This window comes from Oryx dammah, unplaced genomic scaffold, assembly GCF_014754425.2.
Source record: "Oryx dammah isolate SB20612 unplaced genomic scaffold, SCBI_Odam_1.1 HiC_scaffold_8, whole genome shotgun sequence".
NCBI lineage: Eukaryota > Metazoa > Chordata > Mammalia > Artiodactyla > Bovidae > Oryx > Oryx dammah.
The window spans coordinates 31,032,548-31,054,701 of record NW_024070192.1 but is presented as its reverse complement, the minus strand read 5'-3'; the positions used below and the strand labels follow the sequence as shown (position 1 = coordinate 31,054,701).

The window sequence follows — 22,154 nt, the reverse complement described above, 5'->3', positions numbered from 1 at the left end:
TTTCCCAGCCCCCTTCCTTAGTTGCTTTTTTGGTTTATTTTTGGCCACATTGCACGGCATGAGAGATCTGATTCCCCAACCAAGGATAGGACCTCTGTATTGGGAGTGCAAGTCTTAACCACTGGACCACCAGGGAAGTCCCTCTAACAGTTCTAGATGATAGGTTAGGTTGTTCATTTGAGATTCTTCTTATTTTATTGAGGAATTTCAGTATCCCTATGAACTACTTCTTAAGAACTGTTTTCACTCCATCCTATAGATTTTGCATGCTTGTATTTTTATTGACATTTGTCTCTCCGTTCAGCTCAGTCTCTCAGTCGTGTCCGACTCTTGTCAACCCCACAGACTGCAACACGCCAGGCTTCCCTGTCCATCACCAACTCCCGGAGCCTGCTCAAATTCATGTCCATCAAGTCGGTGATGCCATCCAACCATCTCATCCTGTGTTGCCCTCTTTTCCTTCTGCCTTCAATCCTTTCCAGTGAGTTAGTTCTTTTCATCAGGTGGCCAAAATATTGGAGTTTCAGCTTCAGCATCAGTCCTTCCAATGGATATTTAGGACTGATTTCCTTTAGGATGAACTGGTTGGATATCCTTGCAGTCCAAGGAACTCTAGAGTCTTCTCCAGCACCACAGTTCAAAAGCATCAATTCTTCAGTGCTCAGCTTTCTTTATAGTCCAACTTTTAGACTAAGTCCACCTTTTCTTTGTCTCTAGGTATCTTTTAATTTCCTCTTTGATTTCATCACTGACCAATTCATTTTTTTAAATTAATTAATTAATTAATTAATTTTTAATTTTTACTTTACAATTCTGTATTGGTTTTGGCATACATTGACATGAATCCATTTTTTAGTAGCGTGTTGTTTAGCCTCCACTTAAGCATTTTTTTCCACTGCTTTTTCTCTGATTAATTTCTAGTTTCATGACGTTGTGATCAGAAAAGATGCTTGATTGTTGAGGCTTATTTTGTGTCCTAGCCAAGTCACTTCAAAGTGATAAAAATGGCCATACTATTTATATATTAAGGTGTCCATCTCCTGGAATGGAAACTTCTCAAACAACTGAATCTACTCTGAATGACTCTGGGCTAGGGATCATTCTGCCTCCTTTCCCTCCTTCTCTTGTTGTGTCAGATTGTTTTATTTAGTAGTTTTCCTGTCCAAAAATGCATGCTACCGCAACCTTTAGCCAGTTAACGTCCTTATTCATGAAGGCCAAAAGGTGGAACCAACCCAAGTGTTCATTGAAGGATGAATGGATAAATGAAATACGTATTCTATACATACAATGAATATTGTGCCTGCATGCTAAGTTGCTTCAGTCGTGTCTGACTCTGTGCAACCTCATAGACTATACCCCGTCAGCCTCCTCTGTCCATGGGATTCTCCAGGCATGAATACTAGAGTGGGTTGCCATGCCCTCCTCCAGGGGGTCTTCCCCATCCAGGGATTGAACTCAAGTCTCTTATAGTCTCCCACATTGCCAGGTGGGTTCTTTTATCACTAGGGCCACCTGGGAAGCCCCACAGTGAATATTACTCAGAATTAATAAGGAAGGAGATTCTGACCCCTGCTGCAAAACCTTGAAGACATTGTACTAAGCTAAATAAGCCAGCCATAAAGGGAAAGACACTGTGAAAGTGAAAGTGTCTCAGTCGTGTCTGACTCTTTGTGACCCCGTCGTGGTCTATACAGTACATGGAATTTTCCAGGCCAGAATACCGGAGTGGGTAGTCTATCCCTTCTCCAGCAGATCTTCCCGACCCAGGAATCAAACCAGGGTGTCCTGCATTGCAGGCAGATTCTTTACCAACTGAGCTACTAGGAAAGCCCCAAAGATACTGTATCAGTCCACTTATGTGAGATACCTAGAGTCATCAAATCCACAGCAACAGAGAGCAGAACAGCAGTGTCCAGGAGCTGTAGGGAGGAGGGGGTGGGTAGTAGTATTCAGTGGGGTCAGGGTTGCAGTTTTGCAAGATGAAAAAGTTCCAGAGCTGAACGGTGGTGCCAGCGGCACAACCATGTGAATGAACTTAATGGATTTGCACTCTGTACTCTGAAATGGTTAAGATGGTAAATTTTTATGTTGTTTGTAGTTTACCACAATGAAAAAAAAAACCAACAACACTGCTAACCAAACCTAATTAAAAAACCTGTCATACTGCTTCCGATGATTTCCTACAGAAGCAGTCACTACATTTTAATTTCTCTGTTCTCCTTTGGTTAATTGGCAACAGCAAATGACACGGAGCCAGCAGATGGACGAACTCCTGGATGTCCTCATTGAAAGTGGAGGTAAGATGTCAGGATGCTCTGCCCCTGTGTGCACTCTAGGGTGTGGACGCTTAGGGCCAAGGCCAGATGCTCATTGTGAGTTGGACTAAAGAGCCGTGTCGAGGTGGAGTGTCCCTGCCTCTGAGCCTCCTGTCCATGTTTTAAAAGAAGTCCTAGAGAGTGACCCCTCATCACCTTTGTCCCATTGCCCTCAGAAAACTTTTCAGCAATCGTTTTAACAATTTTCATCTTTCAGCTTGGTCCTTGTTTTCCTAAATGTTTTTCCTGCGAAACCATCTCCCCCTACTGTTCTAATCCCAATGCCCCTCTCTTCTTATTACGAGAAGAAGGAAGCAGGTAAAGCAAGTCTACTCAAAATGAATCTCCCACCAATGGGCCCTTCATGTTCACACGTCATTCAAGCAGTGACAGTGGTCAGTGTGTTCTTTTTTGCCTCCTTTTAAGTCATTCATTTACTTCTTTTTAAGCAGTTACATAGTTGTGCCTAAAATTTGAAAGCACGCAAGTGACTATGATCATGTAAGGAGAATGTGTGGATAAAAAGAAAAGACTCCATGTTGGAGCCCCTAAGTTGTTGCTGTTTTTCAGTCCTTAAGTCCAACTCTTTGCCACCCCATGGACTACAGCACGCCAGCCTTCCTTGTCCTTCACTATCTCCCTGAGTTTGCTCAAACTCATGACCATAGAGTCAGTGATGCCATCCAATCATCTCATCCTCTATCATTCCCTTCTCTTCCTACCTTCAATCTTTCACAGCATCAAGGTCTTTTCCAATGAGTCAGCTCTTTGCATCAGGGGGCTGAAGTACTAGAGCTTCGGCATCAGTCCTTCCAATGAGTATTCAGAGTTGATTTCCTTTAGGGTTGGTTTGCTCTCCTTGCTGTCCAGGGGGCTCTCAAGAGTCTTCTCCAACACCATAGTTCGAAAGCATCAATTCTTCAGTGCTGAGCGCTTAAGTGACAGCATTGAAAGTTTCAGAGAACTAGGTCCATCGCTGAACCAGGCAAAGCCTCCACCTTTAGGGGGTTTGCTGTCTGGCAAGAGAGATGGGCATCATGCAAGGGAACAGGCAGTTCCTCCCTTGTAACAAGAGGGAAGAAGAAAAACATGGGCACAGGGGTCTGTATCATTGTTAAGTTTCATGATGGAAAGATGAGCAGGTTCCTCAGACACCATTATATTCTGTATTTAAACCTTTTATTTTGTATTGGGGTATAGTCGATTAACAACATTGTGAAAGTTTCAGGGGAACAGCAAAGGGACTCAGCCATGGATATACATGTATCCATTCTCCCCCAGATTCCCCTCCCATCCTGGCTGCCACATGATAACACTGATCAGAGTTCCCTGTGCTATACAGTAGGTCCTTGTTGATTATCCAGTTTAAATATAGCAGTGAAGACACCCTTATGTTTTTAATGAAGTATGGTGTGGGAGTGGAGCCTGGGAAATTCCAGGAAAGAACAGTGATGAGTCGATCACAAGAAACAACAGTAGGATCACCCTCTCTCTGTGCCTGAGTGCATGCGTGCTAAGTTGCTCCAGTTGTGTCTGACTCTGCGACCCTATGGACTGTAGCCCCCCAGGCTCCTCCAGCGGACCTTCCCAACCTAGGGATTCAACCTGCATCTGTTACCTCTCCTGCGTCTTTCATATCTTACAATGGAGATGGCTGGTTCTTTACTACTAGCGCCACCTGGGAAGCCCCCTACTGGGCAGTATTAAGTGTTGACTTAACATCATGAATTTAAAAATGAACTGGGCAACTTCATTGTGCAATTTTTTTCTTAAAAGTCCAGACAATCCTGGAAGGACTAGGAGAAAACAGACGGTCAGATTCATCCAGGTGTGGGGTTTTGCCAAGGAAGTACGGTGATGGAAGGAAAGGTCAGGGGGATTGAGGATATATGTGAGAGTAATTAGAGTGGTGGATCAAGAGTACAGACTGCACAAGGAAAGAAGTAAAAGCCAGGAAATTGCCTGGTGATCCAGTGCTTGTGATGCCATGCTTCCATTGCAGGGAAGGTGGGTTTGATCTCTGGTTCAGGGAACTAAGATCCTGCATGCCGCATGTAGTGGCCAAAATAAATAAAAACCAGAAGAAGCTGATGGATGGTGATAAAATCGTGGGGTCAGTAGACTGCGGTGACTCAAAATGGCTGAGAATTTGTCGTCAGAGGGTCCTTACGAAGTGAACTTCAGGAGTGGGAGGCGATGGACAGGGAGTTGGAAATGGTGACTGAAACTGAACTTTCAGAGGATGCAGTGTTTGGGGCCACAAGATCCAGGGTGTGTCCAGCAGAGTGGCAATGGCAGCATCCCTTGCACTGAGGGGGTGGGGTGTCAGGGAACCGAGAGGCCCCCTGGACAGCAAGTCACTTCCGGGGTGCTGACGTCACGGAGAATGACAAGAGTTGAAGTGGAAGAAAGGCCGTGAACGGGGAGTAGTTTTTTGAGGATGAGGAGGAGGGACCAGGAGACAGGGCTGGGGGACGGGGTGGACTTTGAGAGCAGGATGACCTTCAGAACCACTGAGGAGTTATAATAAGGAGTAGGAGTAACAATCAGCCAGTGGTGGCAGGAAAGGACCTGATGACTCATCTTCTGGCTGGGCGGCAAAGAGCCCGCAGTGAGGGTATAGTGAGGTTGCAGTGTCTTCAGGGGCAGCCAGGTGTCAGCGAAAGAGCAGGTAAAAGCACCTGCTTTGAGTTGTCTGATAATCGCAGAGTGGAATTTCCAGCAAGAGAGGGTTTGGGGAGAGACCCAAGGGAAGAACTTGCAATATACAGACTGGTTTAGGGGTGAGACTGGGTGAAGAGCCGTGACCCAAGAAGCATGGCCATCTCCTTCTGTAAGTCATTCATTCATTCCAAAGATTCATTCAAGTGAATGAATCAGTCTTTGAATGATCACGATCGATCGGAAGCGATTGAACAATTCCCGTTTGTGTTTTACCAACAGAAATGCCCGCAGACGCCAGAGAGGATCATTCATGTCTTCACAGAGTCCCAAAGATCCCCGGGTCTTCTCGAAGCCCCTCTGGTGCCCTCCCCACGTCCTCGGCAGCCTTTGAACCAGCGTCAGCAGGAGGCCAGCTCTCCTTTGATCACTTCGGTGCTGACAACGACGAGCACCTGGAAGTCTTATTAAATTCCCAGAGCCCCTTGGGGAAGGTGAGTGACACCGCCCTTCTGAAAATCGGGAGTGAGGAGCCTCCTTTCAACGGGATAATGGATGGATTCTCAGGGAAGGCTGCAGAAGACCTCTTCAACGCACACGAGATCCTGCCAGGCCCCCTGTCCCCCATGCAGACTCAGTTTTCACCCTCCTCTGTAGACAGCAGTGGGCTGCCCTTAAGCTTCACAGAATCTCCTTGGGAAAGCATGGAGTGGCTGGACCTCACGCCGCCCAGCTCCACCCCAAGCTTCAGCTCCCTATCTACTGGGGGCCCCAGCATCTTCAACATTGATTTCCTGGATGTCACCGATCTCAATCTGAATTCCCCCATGGACCTCCACTTACAGCAGTGGTAAACACCTGATGAAGTGCTAAGGAAAGCCAAGAGGAATCCCATCGGGGAAAGCACTTGACCACAAATATTTACATTCTCCCAAAGAAGGAGGAGCTGGAAGAGGAGGAGGAGAGGAAGAAGAGGGAGGAGGAAGAAGGGGAGGAGGAGCTGGAGAGAATGGAAAACAAGCATGGAGACTTCTGTGACAACCAGCAAGAATGAACAGGAGTCTTTTTTTAAATAGATAGATAGTGTAATATTTGCCAACATTCAGTGACTGTTTCAGCAATGCTTTCAAAATTATGTTTTTTCAGATCAAGAATGCAAAAAAAGTTTTTTTCTTCCAATGCCTTTCAAACACTAATCTTTTTTTCTAGCTTATATTTTTTTCAGGGACTGTTGGGGCATAATCTGACTTTGTAAGCTTTTCTCATGAATTTGTTACTCCTACCATGGAAAGAAGTTGTAAGCTCTCTGGGGAACACACAGAAGCCAGTCCTTCAAAGGTGATGGAAGTCGTATCCTGGAAGGCTGCTTCTCCTGTCTCCGTCACCTGCCTTTCAAAACAGAGGTCCAGCCCGGTGTCAGGTTCTTAAGGCAGAACAGAGGGACAGGACCAATCCATTCCCAGGGAAGTGAAGTGAACTCAGTACCCCTTGGCCACAAAGCCGCCCCCGCTACAGTGACCCCAACCCTGTACCCAGGACTCCATGTGGTCACTGATAACAACCAACCTACCATTGGCCCAAAGAACCCCACCTGAAATTTCCCTTTCTTAACCAGTGGCCGGATCACTGTCACTGTCTCCATGGTGATGTGTGTGATCGGTTGCTTGGTTGGTTGTGTCAGACTCTTTGCGACCCCCTGGGCTATAGCCCCCCAGACTCCTCAGTCGGTGGGATTTTCCAGGCAAGAATACTGGAGTGGGTTGCCGTGTCCTCCTCCGGGGGATCTTCCCAACCCAGGGATCGAATTCCAGTCTCCTGCATTGGCAGGTGGATTCTTTACCACTGAGCCACCTGGGAATCCCCACCATGGTGTTAAGCATTGTGAAACAGGAGAGAATCCTAAGGCAAGAAAAGAGACAAAACCTCCTGCCCTTCTCCAGCACAACCTCCTTTAGTGTCAAAGACTAGAGATGACCATGTAAGCAAATCAGAAGTATCTCTCTGGTCTCAAGAAACTGTTATCAGGAACAATGCAGACAGCACTAAAGAACATCATTTCATGTATGATGGGGATAAACACAGTGGGTTACTATTCATATAACAGGGTGATTATTTATGGACGTTTGGCTTCTCTTTTTATTTTCTTATTGAAAGGAGGGGTTCACCTCCATTATCTTTCTCCCACTCTACTTTTCTTTCAAATTCTCCATCCGTTCTCTCCCCTCTTTTGAAGATCTCCTTTTCTCTGCCCCAGTGTTCGGAGAAGAGGATTTCATCCATTTATCAGCTGTCCTACTGCTAATAAAACCATACGTTAAAAAGCTGAAAGTCAAGGTTCTCCCGGGTAACTCATTCTCCATCTGCATAATAACTTGCTGTAAAAGGAAGTCAAAAGAAAGAAATTGAAGGAAAGAAACCAATGATTCCGTCCATCAGTCATGAAACTCTCCTTACCCTCATTTGGTTGGCAATCACTGATTTGGGTTGCTCTGGGGAAAACCGGAAATAGTTATGTTGTAAAGGTAAATACAAAGTATAGTTCCAAGGAAAGAGTATTTTAGGTCTGGGTTTCTGAAAGAAAACACAATCGCACGTTGAAAAGGATGGAAGGAAAAACAGACGATGGTCTCCTGTGCATTCCTCACCACTTCCCCTGCTTTTGCTGGGAGTTGAAAACTTAAATTGCAGGATCGTCTCTAAGGCTCACTGTGGTTCTAACGCACGGATTCATAGTGTTGCATGCTGTAGAAGGTAGCTCTCGCTGTTTTTATTTTTTATTTAAATCACTAAGGCACTGTTTTCTTCTTTTGTAAAAAAAAAAAAATGTTCACTGTGCACTTATGGAGAAAATAATCAAACATGTTGTGATTTTAGAAGTTCTCTTTTTGAAAAAAAAAAAAAGATTTAGAAGTCATTCCATTGTTAACCTGTTAACATGTGTGAACACAGAGTGTTTTTGGTGATTGCTACTCTGAAAGCTGCCGCATCTTAATGAGGGGGTGGGGAGGGCAGGAGGGGAATATATATATTATATATGTGTGTATATATATATATATATACACACACATATGCATGTGTGTATAGATATATACATATGTATATGTATGTGTGTCTATAGGTATGTGTGGATATGTGTATCCATATAGACACATCCATGTGTACATATACGTACACACATGTGTATGTGTGTGTATCTTCAAGGCAGTGCAACAGAGTCCTATACCAAAAGCCTTTAAGCCTCCATCTGCTGTGAAATGATCTTGCCCTTTCTCACTGCGAGTTCCCGATTCATCACCCAGACTACAAGTTGCTTCTACGTATGACTCATGGCTCCAACCCAGTGACGCACAGCCACCTGCTTACGATGAACAAGCCCGTCTCGACAGCGACTGTGATGTGAAGAGACAGGGAGCATTCACCTTCGGTCACTGGAAAGGTACTGCCTTCTCTCGCAGAGAGCAGCGGTGGAAGACGACAGTCGTTTTACATTCCTTCATCTGCCTTGGGCTTTAAAAGAGCCACACGGTACATTTTCCACTTTGCTTTGATGTCTGTCATCAGAACCAGAGATCCCTAGGGGAACATCGCCATCTCGTCTTTGATGCTGATGCTATGGGGAGGGAAGCCTTCCCGACACATTCCTCGCCTTTGTGTGTCCTCAGACGTTGACACTTTGGGGGGATCTTGACAAAGCTCGCTGGTCAGTCCGTTTCTCATGTGCCAAGTTGTGTGAATTTTTTAATGTTATTTTTATCCCCCTTCCTATGGAAAACAACCTCACAGCAATCTCTGAGACTCTGGTCTGAGTGTCGATTATTTTTTTTTCCTTTGGGTATTTCTGTCTGAAGGGCTAGACGTGGCTAGGAGGCCTCTGTCTTTGTAAGGCTATGCATTTTCATTGGGATATTTTTAGGCTATTATCTGGCACTGACGTATACGCCTCACAGTTAACGAAAGATATTTGCTGCTACAAACCAGCACACAACCCAGAGCAGACTCCTGGATCATTGCTTTCAACCTCCACCCACAACCCCCACCCACCATATTCGCGCTCTCTTTCTGTAGATCAGATGTGAGATTTGAAAGATAAAACTGAGGATAATTGGGAAAAGGTTGATGAAGCTGGTTGCTCCTTGATCATCTGTGTTAATTTATGTTTCCTATAAGGGGGATTTTTTTTAAGTTCTTTTAAACTCTTAATTGTGTCTTCTGTTCTGATGACAAATTGGGCATGACTAAAAGATGTACAGAGACTTAAGAAGATGGCCACATTCAAGTTTCCTCAGGGTTTTAGAGCCTGAAACTACCCACATGTGGTCCTCTCAAGACCCCCAGGACCACCCTGTGGTAAAGCTGACCTGCAGGCATTTGCAGCTGCTCCCAACTCTGGTGCAGTCCTGTGGGTTCACCCTTATCTAACGGATTCAGGAAGTTCCTTTGCGCAAATACTTCCATTAAGCCTGTGCTCAGTAGAAGCCGTGCTTCTAACAGTGTTACTGAGATGACACACATTCTACTATAAAGAAAGGGAGAGGAAGGGGGAAAGGAAAGAAGGAAGGAAGGAAAGAGGGAGGAAAGGAAGGAAGGTCAGGTCACAGCCTCTCGGTTCAGCTGAGACATTACATTACGAAAAGGAAATTGAAAAGCTTGGGATGAGAAACCATTCTCTCCATGAAGTGGTCGCCCCAACAGATAAGGAAAGCAGGAGGGTCTTAAGTTGAACAACCAACAGTCTGTGAACAGGTGGCCTTTGCTATCTAGAAACATTTATTTCCAATCTGAAAAAAAGGAGAGGGGGGGTAAAAAACCTACCCCAAGCGTTCAAGACAGTCTTTTCTAAAGATCTGTTGAAGAGGTTTCTATCATCTCTTCTAGAAACCAATGCTGGTTTGGCCGAAAACTCCTGTATCAGATCTACTCATCCGGGAGATAATAACTGGATGTCTCACCTGTGCAGAGCACATCCCCTGTCCCAGATGTCCAGTACCACGTAGACTCTGCACAGATGGTTCTGATCTTGAGGGGCTGGGAGGTTGCAAGAAGCCTGGTAATTCCCAAGTCTTCCAACCAGAATCCCTTTACCTATGATGACAAAGGGGAGAGTTTTCCCAAAGGAGAGGGGCTTTTTAGCTAAAACCTACACTCATGCTGACATTTTTTTCTTCTGTGATCAAACAGCAGCAACATGACTTAGATGTCTTTCTACCACTTAAAACATCTGTTTGAGCTTTTAGGGTTTATCTTCATTGCCAGATAAAGAAACATTTGGAAAATCAGAGAAGGACAAAGGGAACTTATTATTATTATTATTATTTTGTCCCATGCCTTCATCTTGATCTTCAGAACAAGCTCTCTGGACAAAAGGGACACTTACAGGGTAGGGTGTCCATGAAGAGCCTCTATCTTTTAGGGAACAAAAGCTGCAGGATTGTGAGGGCAGCTTGGCCCCCATTCAGGGCTTGGCTGTGGTCCACAGATGCACCAAGTTTGCTGTTAGCTGTAAGAGAACTCAGAGTAAAAGAGTCTGGAGTCTTAAGTTTTGTTATAAATCCAGTAGAAACCAGCAGGGCAGTTGAGATGCGGAAACTCAACTAGCATTAGATGATATTACTAGACATACAACAAGACAGTCCTATAAGCTAGAGAGCTGCTCAGTGTGGTGAGGAGCTGGGTTTGATTCTGGAATCCACATTTTCAGGGGAGCCCTGGCTAGGGTGAGAGTATGCATTAGGAAGTGACTTTAAGACCGGAAGAGATCCAAAAAAATTTTCTCTATTATCTCCCAGGGAAATTGCTGTAGACTCATTGGGTTTGGTAACATGAAGAAGTTCCCTTCTGATGGTAGGAGTTGGTGGAATCTAAGTTTCTAGAATTCTATGGATTAAGACAAACTCATGGTGGTCTCTTGCGCTTACTTTAGTCACCTTCGGCCTTGTGAGCTCCCTGTGTGTGCTTTAACAGCTCCAGAGGGTTTCTGGGATAAGGTCATAGAATGATGGCGATCCTGGAGGTTGCTGTAATGTTTTCCAAAGGAAGGGAACCCACGCTGCTCCCCAGAGTTCTCTCCAATGTGCCTGCAGTGAGGAAAGAGGGCAGTGCACAGCTGGGTGCTTGAAATCCTGCCTCCTGGAAACACAAAGAGGCACTTTGCAAAGAAATCCAAAGAGCCAGCATATGTTCTCTGCAGGGACCCCGTGTGGTGGAGCTTTCACGTCGGCTCCTTCACTCAACTATATATAACTAGGAAGAAATGTGGGTGACCAGGAAGAGAAAAGAAGCAATGGCTAAATACCAAAGTTGGCATGTGTTCTTTTTTAAAAAATATATGTATATTTTTAAATAAAATGTTTATTTTAGAGAGAGATGAAAGCTTTTTTCTTGACTATGCAATGTACCAGGCATTGTGCTGTTATTTTGTAAAATCCCCACAATGGTACCATGAAACAGTATTACGATCACCTCCAGTTTACAGATGAAGAAACTGAGTCTGGAAAAGCTGAGTTAATCACTTAAGGTTACACATCTGAAACCTGGCAGAACCAGCAATCATACTATACTTATCTGCAGTGCTTCTGATCTCATACACTGTACGTCTCACCCACACTAATCAAATGAGGACATTAGTGAGCCTACAGTTACATATATCCTATTAAAATACACGCAGTAAATTGTGAATTAGTTTGATAAATCACTGGTGCCCTCCTTATTCTACAGATGTAACAACTTCAAGGGGAATTCAACATACTGAATTCAGTACAGAAGAAATGATGGGGTAACGGTAGGTGTTGGAGTGAAAGTACTAACTTAAGATTCTTTAATAAACCAGCCAAGTAGATGGTGACTCAACTAAGAAAAACAGCTGTAGGAATAGAGACTAAGGTGGTTTTGAAACATGTTAATAGAGTGGAAAGTACGGGACTTGATCATGGGATGGGAATGGCAAAGGAGAGAGAGGTGGATGTCTGTGCGTGCATGCTAAGTTGCTTCAGTCATGTCTGACTCTTTGTGGCTCCATGGACTGTAACCCACCAGGCTCCTCTGTTCTGGAGTTCTCCAGGCAAGAATACTGGCGTGGATTGCCAGGCCCTCTTCCAGGGGATCTTCCCCACCCAGGATGGAATATGCATCTCTCATGTCTCCTGCATTAGCAGGTAGGTTATTTATCACTAGCACCACCTGGGAAGCCCAGGTGAATGTCCAGTGTATGTTAATTCCATTCACAGAGGCAAAAGGCCAGAGTGAGTAACCTTAATACGAAAAATTGTGAATTTGAGTGCCTGTCGCCTGTAGGACACTCAAGTCAAAAGCATTCACTGGAGAGATCTGGAACTCAGAGTCCTTTGCACAGAGATTTAGAGGTGGAAGATATCAGCATTCGGAAGATCACTGAAATCATGAGGATGGCGGTGACCTACACAACCTGTGGAGTGATAAGAAAAGGGGATGCCGAGGACCACCTACACGGTTCGCTATTGGCAGAGGGGAGGAAGGGGCGGGACTAGGAAACCAGGAAGAAGACCGGAAGTAGGAAGTATCCCAGGCTCCAAGGTGTGAGAAAGAGGAAATCTTCAATCCTGTCTAGTGCTGCTGTTTCTGTAAGGTAAGGAAGAGTACTGTTTGGTTTAATAGTAAGGAGGTGGTTGGTCGGTAACCAAGGTGAGAGCATCATGGGTACAGTGGTAAAGCCAAGTGGATGTGGACCGACAAATTGGAAGGCAGTGAAGAGGCCGTTCCCTGGTGACCTAGTGGTTATGATTCTGGGCTTTCACGGCGGTGGTCGGGGGACGTGACCCCACAGGTCTTGTGCAGCGTGGCCAGAGAAAGAGAAAAAGGTGGGGGCAATGAGAAAATGGAGACTGAATCCAGGCATCGCCTTTCAAGGGGCATGGCCACGTGAGGAAGAAGATGCACAAGACCAGAGCAGACAGAAATTTAAAGGACTGATTTTTCTAGAGGAGAGATATCTGAGGTAATTAAAAAAAAGAATGAGAATTAGCTAGTACACACAAGAGAAAGTGGTAGCACATCAGTATCACCTTTAATTTATCCACTCTACTGTTGATGGACACTTCAGCTGTTTCCAATTTTTGACGATTGGAAATGTTGCTGATACAATCCATTTTGGTACAGACATTACCAATTTTTTTTTTTAATTTATTTTTTGGCTGAGTTTTGCATCATGTGGAATCTTAATTCCCCAGCCAGGGATTGAACCCATGCCCCTTGCAATAGAAGCACAGAGTCTTAATCACTGAACCACCAGGGAAGTCTCCTTACATTTTTGTTGAACATGTGAAATTGTTGGGTCATGGTGTTTGCCTACCTTTAAGTCGTAGCCAGTGATGTAAAAACAGCTTTCTGAGGGGCTTGTCCGCATCCCCCTCCCATCAGAATACATGAGCTTCAGCTGAGCTGTGTCCTGAACAACACTTGGTTTTGCCCATCTTTTTAGTTTTAGCCATGTTGTGGATGTGTTTTGGCATTCCCTGTAAAATCGCCTGGCATCGATTGGATGACTAATAGGTTCAGCAACTTTTCATATTTCCTTGGCCATTTGGATTCCTATCTGTGGTAAGGTGACTGTTCAGGCCACCTGCCCATTTTTCCTTTAAGTTTCTTGCCCTTTTCCTGTTGTATTGCAGAACTCTATGTATTCTGGAGTCGAGTCTTTGACAATTATATGATTTTTTCAAGTAACTTCTCCCACTCTATAGATTGCTTTTTTATTCTCTTAATGATATTATCTCATAAAGCAAAGTCTTTTATTGTTAAGTAGTATGAGAAGGAAATGGCAACCCACTCCAGTACTCTTGCCTGGAGAATCCAATGGAGGCAGGAGCCTGGTAGGCTACAATCCATGGGGTCGCAAAGAGTCGGACACGACTGAGCGACTTCACTCACTCACTATGATTTATAATGATTTCCTTTAAGGTGAGAATTTTTGGTATCATGTTTAAGGAATCCTTCCTTACCCCAAGATCCTATAGAAAATCTTCTCATTTGTTCTTTATTTTGATTTTTATTTCTCTTGGGAATTTTTTTTTTTTTTTTTTAGAGAATGATGGCTGATAAACCTTTTCAGTTCATTGCATGTTTAAAAACGCCTTATTTTTCACCCTTGTTTGTGAATGTTAGACCAGATGCAGAGTTTTTGAGTCCCACTTGAGTTACAACCTGTTTCCATTGAGCTCTGTAAATATTGCTTGAAATTTTATTACACTGTTGCAAAAACGAAGCTTGAGGGAATCAGCTTTTCTTCAGAGAGAAACTTCTTTTCTCTGAACAGTACTTATATACATTTATATATATCTTTGTATTTATATTGTGGTGGTGGTTTTATTTTAATTTGCTTATTGATGTATACTGGGTTCACAATGTGTACGTTCCTGCTGTGTACAGCAAAGTGATTCATTTATACATATACTATATACACATTCCTTTTTACATTATTTTCCATTATGGTTTATCATAGGATACTGACTCTAATTCCTTGTGAAATACAGTAGGGCCTTGTTGCTTACCCATTCCATATATAAAATCTTATATCTGCTAACCCCAAACTCCCAGTCCATCCCTCACCCAATCCCGCCCCCCCACCCTTTGGCCTTGGTGGTTGTTTCCATTGAGGTGTAATTAACATATTATATTAGTTTCAGGAGTACAATGTAATGATGTGATGTTTGCACATACTGCAAAATGATCACCACAGTAAGTCTAGTTAACATCCATGCCACACAAATTACATTTATTTCCTATGATTAGAACTTTTAAGATCTACTCTCTTAGCAACTTTCAAATATACCAGACAGCATGTATCTAGCTTTGAAATTTAGAAATTTTACCCAGTTGCTTCTGGGGCCCCCACCTCTACCCGCTGCAGTAGTAGTTTCTGGCACTTGATGAATGATTTTTTTTTTTTTAATTTTTAGACTAGTCAAGTGCAGTAGTGAGAAGGTTGATGAATGATTTCAAGTTTGATTTGGGCTTTTCTGCAGCTGTGCAAAATATCTTTTCAAGAATTTCCATGCTATTTTCTTATTCATCATCTGCTCTGGAAATGCTATTACATATATATTTTTCAATGTTCTGAGGAAGATTCCACGTCTCTGCCTTTTCCCTTCTTTTCATGGAACCTTACCTCCTTCTTTCCTCTGAATTTTGGGAGATCTCTTCCAGCCCATCCTGGAATAGACCAGCCTGGCTTCGGGCAGTGGCAAATCTGTTATTTCCTGCCTCTATTGAGTTTCATTAGTTTAGAAGTCATGTGTTTCTTATCCAAGAGCTCTTCCTTGTTTAAGACGGCTCTTTTTCATGGCAGCCCGCTCCTGTCATATTAAAGCAGTGTTCTCTCTGTTCTCACCAGGAATACAAATTAGACTTTAAAAATATATTTCCCTTACTTCCTGCTTAACTTTTTCACTGGAGGACAGTTCTCTGAATTCTCAGATTAGCTTCCCTGTTTTATGGAGGTAATAACCTGTAATAACAGCACAAGCATTTGAACTAGAAAAACCTGGCATCTCAATGGTGATGCATGAAGGACTCTTCCTAGAAACCCTCTGAGCTTTAGTTTATTCGATGGGGGTAATAAAACCCTCATCCTAAAGTTCTTTTAAGGATTAAATGAGATGATATATGTTGAAAGAATCTGCCTGCAATGCAGGCGATCTCGGTTCTATTCCTGGGTTGGGAAGATCCCCTGCAGAAGGGATAGGCTACCTACTCCAGTATTCTTGGGCTTCCCTGGTGGCTCAGCTGGTAAGGAATCCACCTGCAATGCAGGAGACTTGAGTTTGATCCCTGGGTTGGGAAGATCCCCTGGAGAAGAGAACGGCTACCCGCTTTAGTATTCTGGCCTGGAGAATTCCATGGACTGTATTGTCCATGGGGTTGCTAAGAGTCAGACACGACTGGTGACTTTCACTTTCACTTTTCGCCATATGGCTTATTGTGCTTTCCTGGTGGCTCATATGACAAAATCTGCCTGCAATGCAGGAGACCTGGGTTTGATTCCTGGGTCAGGAAGATCCCCTGGGTAGGGAATGGCTATCTACCCCAGTATTCTTGCCTGGAGAACTCTACAGACAGGGGAACCTGGCAGGCTACAGTCCATGGGGTCACAAAGAGCTGGACATGAGTAAACAACTAATACTATATGATTTATTATTATTTTCATCATATCTTGCCATCATCATTGTAGTCATCATCTTTATCATCATCTTCACTATTATATTTAATTACTGATATTTTTCTGTTTGTTCATTCTCAGATAGAGAGCTCTGATTAGTCAGGATTTGGTGGCTGAGATGGTGGGGGAGGTGATCTATCAGAGATGATATTAGTCTCCATTTAATTTCCCTCAAGAGGTTAGCACACATAGTAACTTTTTCCTGGCCAGTTCTTCCCTGATTCAGAAATCACTGGTACCATTTTTTTTTCCTGTAAGAACAAAATATATTATCATTAATATATGTAGTAATAATGACCACTCCCTTAGTTTCAATGTAGCAAACATTTCACATGCCTGCGTTAATGTGTTTGATCTTCGTAACAATCTTGCAAAGTAGGAACTGCAGGTGTAATGGTGAGCAGGGGAGACAAGGTTCTTGCCTTCATTTTCCAGAGGAAGAAACTGAGTTACTAGAGAAGTTGAGTAATTTGTCTTGGATCCCTCAGTAAGTGACCAAGCCAAGACTGATCCTGGGCTTGTTTGTCATGTCGAGTTGCTTCATTAAAATTTGACACAGTTGCCACTGGAACTTACTGCATAAGGTCCTCAGTTCTTTCCATCTCAGTTTTCCATTTCCATTGTATATATTCCTTATCATAATCAACACTTGTTGAATGTCTTCTATATACCCAGGTCTTATTTTGGGCAAAAAGAGGTCCGAGATGAAGTCTCTACTCTTAAGGTTGAGGTTTCTATCTAATGACTGCTTCCATTTTCTGCCAATATAGCAAGTGGTATCTTTCCCTAATTTCCATGAGTGAAATAGAATTTTTCTGGTGTGTGTGTGTGTGTATGTGTGTGTGTGTAAATATATTTGAGTTATTTGAAAATAATATTGGAGGAAGAAATGAGTCAAAGCTATTGGCTCTAGTTAACTTTTTGGTCCCCAAAACCGAATTTAAAATTTACTCTAAATAAAGAGAATTAACAAATGAAGGAGCTTAGATGAAAATACAGTTGAATATTTCTACCCTTTGGGGATAGGGTAGGCTTTCTAAGCATTAAACTGGAGGCATAAAACATAAAGGAAACGATGGATGGCTTTGACCATGTTAAAAATGTAAAATTCCTGGAAGACAAAAATCAACATTAGAGATTTTAAAGGGGGAAGGTCAAACGAAAGGAAATATCTGACATAAGATAACAATAGCATTAGTGTAGTTGAGGTAACTAAAGAGCTTTTTAAAATCAATAAGATAATATGGAGCCCCATAAGAGAAAACCAGGCTGAGGACATGAAGTGCGCAGTTAACTGAAGAAGGAATGCTCATAGCCTTGAAACGTGAGACGCGTGTTTACCGTGATAAAGAAGAAAAACCCTGCAAATTAAAAGAGCACTACAATGCTATTTCTCAGCTATTCATCAGGCAGGATTATTAAAAGTGGTAATATCCCATGTAGGTCAGGGTGTGGGCAGAATAGGACATTTATGCATGGTAGATGGGCCTGCAAAATATTTCCATTTTTTAATCTAGAGGATAATTTGGCAACACAAGAATAATTTGAAAATGTGACAGACACACTATGGTGCAGAAATTCTTTTTTTTAATTGACCCATAACTGATTAACAGCGTTGTGTTAGTTTCAGGTGCATAGCAAGGTGGTTCGGTGATATACATATATGTATATATACACATATTACACATATATGGTTCAGTTATATACATATATGTACGTGTGGTTCAGTTATATACGTATGTATATATGTATGTGTGTGTGTGTACTCAGCTGTGTCTGACTCTTTGCGACCCCATGGACTATAGCCTGCCAGGCTCCTCTGTTCATGGAATTTTCCAGGCAAGATTCTTGGAGAGGGTTGCCTCCAGGGGATCTTCCCAACCCAGGGATGGAACCTATGTCTCTTGAATCTCCTGAATTAGCAGGCAGATTCTTTACCACTGTGCCACCTGGGAAGCCCATATACATGTACACACACACACACATTTTTTCAGTTTCTTTTCCATTATAGGTCATTACAGAATGTTGAATATAGTTCCCTGTGCCATATAGGAGTTGATTCTCTATTTTATAGAGAGTTGCGTGTATCTGCTAATCCCAAACTCCTAATTTATCCACCCCCCACCCACTTCCTCTTTGGTAACCGCTAGTTTGTTCTCTGCTTTTGTGAGTCTGTTTCTGTTTTGTAGATAAGTTCATTTGTCTCATACTTTAGATTCCACATATAAGTGATATCATATGGTATTTTTGCCCTGTATTTTGAATTCTGTTCTCCAGACCAGTACTGTCCAGCGGAACTGTCAGTGGTGATGTAGATGCTCTGTTTTATACTATCTAATATGGCAGGCACTAGCTATGTGTGGTTTGGGGGTATTTGAAATGTGGCTAGTGTCACTGAGGAACTAAATCTCTAATTTTATTGAATTTAATTGAAATTTAAATAAGCACATGTCTTTTGTGACTTCTGAGTTGGACAGGGCAGCTCCAGCCAATGCTGGGGTGCAGAAGGAAGATGCTAAAACTGATTCAGGGGCTTCCAAGTGGAATATCAGATTTCAGAGGAAAGGGATCTCAGATAAATAGTACTACAACATTACTGAAGCAAGTAAGAAGCCCCTATTTTTGTTGGTCAAAGCAAGTCATGTGGTCTCATTCAGGTCCACAGGAGCAGGAAGTGTAACCCTGCCATAGATCAAAGTCAGGGATATGAGAAGTAGAATGTTCTTTCTTTCTCTTCCCCTTCCTTCTTGTTCACTGTCTCTCCCTTTCTTCCCTCTTCCCTCACCTTCCTCCCCCCTTCCCCTCCCCTGTCCCCCTCTCCTTCCTCTCCCCTCCTCCCTCTTTTCAGCTTCTTCTTCAAATGCGCTTAATTGAAACGTTCAGTCCATTCTTCTGGAGGTAGAAATCAAATTTCAGGTGATCTGGGGCTTCTTCATTCCACACCTCAGCCATTGCTGCCTTCTCCTTATCTTTGTTGCCGACAGCATCACGCCCAGCTCTTTTGGTGCCTTTGTAGGCTCTCAGAGCACACACGTTCACTGCACATGGCTCTGTGTTTCGGGCACTCCAGGTCCTCCATGTGGAGGGCCTCTGTCCCTTTGCTATATGACCCATAGCTATATAATCTACCTGTCTCCTACCTGCCTGGACTCTACTTAAACTGTGACCTTGGGAAGGGGATGGGGCAAGTCACTTTCTTAGAGATTCCTTCTGTAGTAAGCTTAGGCTCAGTGATGCCGCAGTGATGAACAGTCCTCTAACCTCTGACTTACAACAACAAAGGTATTATTTTTTTCACTCCAAGTGGATAACCGTGACTCTGATCCACAGCAGCCCCCAACTGTTCATTGCTGGTGTAAAGAAAGAAGGCGGTGGGTCACAAAATGACTCTTAAAAGCTTCTACTTTGAAGTGGCATAAATCACCTCTGTGCATATTGTATGTCCAAGGAAAAAATCACGTGATTGATCTTGACCTCAAAGAGAAGAGGAAGTATAATCCCTTCCTATGGAGATAGGCAGTGAAATTTTTGAACAATAATAAAATCAGCACATTCGTCATCAACTTTTCCTCTTCCTGTCTCCTTTCCCGCTCCCCTATTATCATCTTCAGTATCCCACAGCTTGGGGGTTCTTTATCTAGAATATACGGGGTAGGATACTCTTCAAACGCTGCTATTTATGGCATAGACATAAACATTCCAAAGCCCATAATCTTCAAACTCAAAACCCCCTTTTTTAAAAAAACTCTATTTTCTCACTTGTGTTTCTGAAGTCTGCTTTGAGAGATGAAAAGATTTGACACTCCTTTCTCTTTTTTTCTGCACTGTCATCCCCTCCCTGGGGTAGGAAGCAGAAAAAGCCCTGGCTGCTTCTTGAATGGAGGAAAAACTCATAGGAGAACAGAAACCTGTGAAGAAACCATCAGTTAATAACATATTATTAGACCACAGTCTAGCAGGGTAGGCTGCCTTTTGAGGAGAAGCAGAACAGAACTGAAATATCTCAGCATTGAAGGCAGAGGCTGACATGATATCGGAGTTGTCTGCCAGAGTTCTGGAGGACAAGTGCTGTCCATTAGAACTTTCTGAGATGCTACGAATCTCCTAATTCTGTGCTGTTCAACACAGCAACCCCCTAGTCTCATGGGGCTATGAAGCCCTTAAAATGTGGCTAGGGTGATGGAGAAACTAAATTTTATTACTTTTAACTTTTAAAAGTTTTAATTGGAGGATAGTATGTTTTGTTTTTTTTTTTAAGATTTTTTTATTTTTGGCTGTTTGGGATCATTGTTGCTGCACGGTCTCTTCTCCATTGCTGGGAAGCGGGTGCTGCCCTTTGTTGCATTGTGCACTCTGCAGACTTCTCACTGTGGTGGCAGAGCTCAGACTCTACGGGTTTCAGTAGTTGTGATACGTGCGCTCGGTAGTTGCAGCTCCTGGGCTCTAGAGCACAGGCTCAATAATTGTGGCAAGAGGGCTTAGTTGCTCTGCAGTATGAGGGATCTTCCAGATCAGGGATCGAACCTGTGATTCCTGCATTGGCAGGCAGATTCTTTACCACTGAGCCACCAGGGAAGCCCCAATGTTTTAAAATTATTTTTTAATTTTTAGGCTGCACCAGGTGGTGTCCAGGAATCTTACTTCCTTGACCAGGTATCGAACTTGTGCCCCCTGCAGTGGAAGTACAGAATCTTAACCACTGGACCACCAGGGAAGTCCTGAGGAATTACATTTTAAATTTTAATTTCAATAGCCATGCGCTGCCGTGACTGATATACTGGACACTCTAGACATTACAGGAGACAGTGCTACTATTAATAAAAGTCACCCAGTGTCCTTACTGCCTCACTATTATTTATACATATAAAAACATGCTGTGACTTAGTTTTTAAAAAAATTCTCAAAATGGAAATAACTTTAGTTTGTAGAAAAATTATATTGACATTATAGGCATAACTCAGTTAAAAGCAAATAATGCCTTAACTTATTAATTGGCTAGAGCTGCTGACCTAATAAGCTGAGGCTAAATTCACAACTTAATTAAAGATTTCATGTTCATTCAGCCAAGACATGCCTCAAACCATCTTTTGTTCAGCTGGTCAGCAAGATACTTAGAACCATATGTAGGACATCTTGAGACTATAATCAACCTATGCAAAATAGCCCATTGCAAAAAAAATTTCTTTCATTTGTCAGACTAGTAATTCGGCTGTAGGAAGAGCATTTCTCTCTATTGCAATCATGCTAATCTTATTTGTAGGAAATGAAGAGGACATAATGTACTATATAGAAATTTAGATGTTACTTGATTGTTGATAACTTAGCAAACAGATCTCTAACTTTGCTATCTCTCAAGTGGTGTTATTTCTCTATTGGAGATGAGAAAGCTGACTTAGAGAGGGTATGTACTTTCTCCCTGAAGTGAGGTGAAGTGAAGTCGCTCAGTCGCGTCTGACTCTTTGCGACCCCATGGACTGTAGCCTACCAGGCTCTTCCATCCATGGGATTTTCCAGGCAAGAGTGCTGGAGTGGATTGCCATTTCCTTCTCCAGGGGATCTTCACGACCCAGGAATCGAGCCCGGGTCTGCCGCATTGCGGGCAGACGCTTTACCGTCTGAGCCACCAGGGAAGCCCCTAAGGTTTCTTTCTCCCTAAGGTTATATAACTGGTATTTGGAGTTGTAATACTCATATCTCTTTGATCCAAAGACCCTCCCACCCAACACACTGCTCTTACTTGGTAGATGATGATAAAACCTAACAAGTCACCATTGTTTTCCAAAGGATAAAGGCTGCAGAAGGTCATGACCCCTTTTCAAAAGCCAACTGATGCTAATGCGCCACCACGATGTAGGATGCTGCTGGCCAGTCACAGCTGATGGCACTTGGTCTTCAGCGGTAGAAGGGACATGAGGCTGGAGTCTAAGCGACACAAGAAAGTGATCCCGGTCAAACTGGAACCCGTGATCATGATGCCACTATCATTT

At 43.1% G+C, this 22,154-nt stretch overlaps 1 protein-coding gene across 2 annotated transcripts in view; it reads left to right on the top strand.

The window, feature by feature from the left end:
- The window catches only part of MYOCD (myocardin), a 41,473-nt gene extending 34,798 nt beyond the window's left edge, over positions 1-6,675 (top strand). For both annotated transcript variants that reach the window (XM_040243327.1, XM_040243326.1), the window contains 2 exons: positions 2,243-2,300; positions 5,262-6,675. In XM_040243327.1, coding sequence (XP_040099261.1) covers positions 2,243-2,300; positions 5,262-5,833 — 630 coding nt within the window. In that variant the 3' untranslated portion in view covers positions 5,834-6,675. The remainder of the gene's footprint in view (positions 1-2,242; positions 2,301-5,261) is intronic.
- Positions 6,676-22,154: the final 15,479 nt, after the last annotated feature.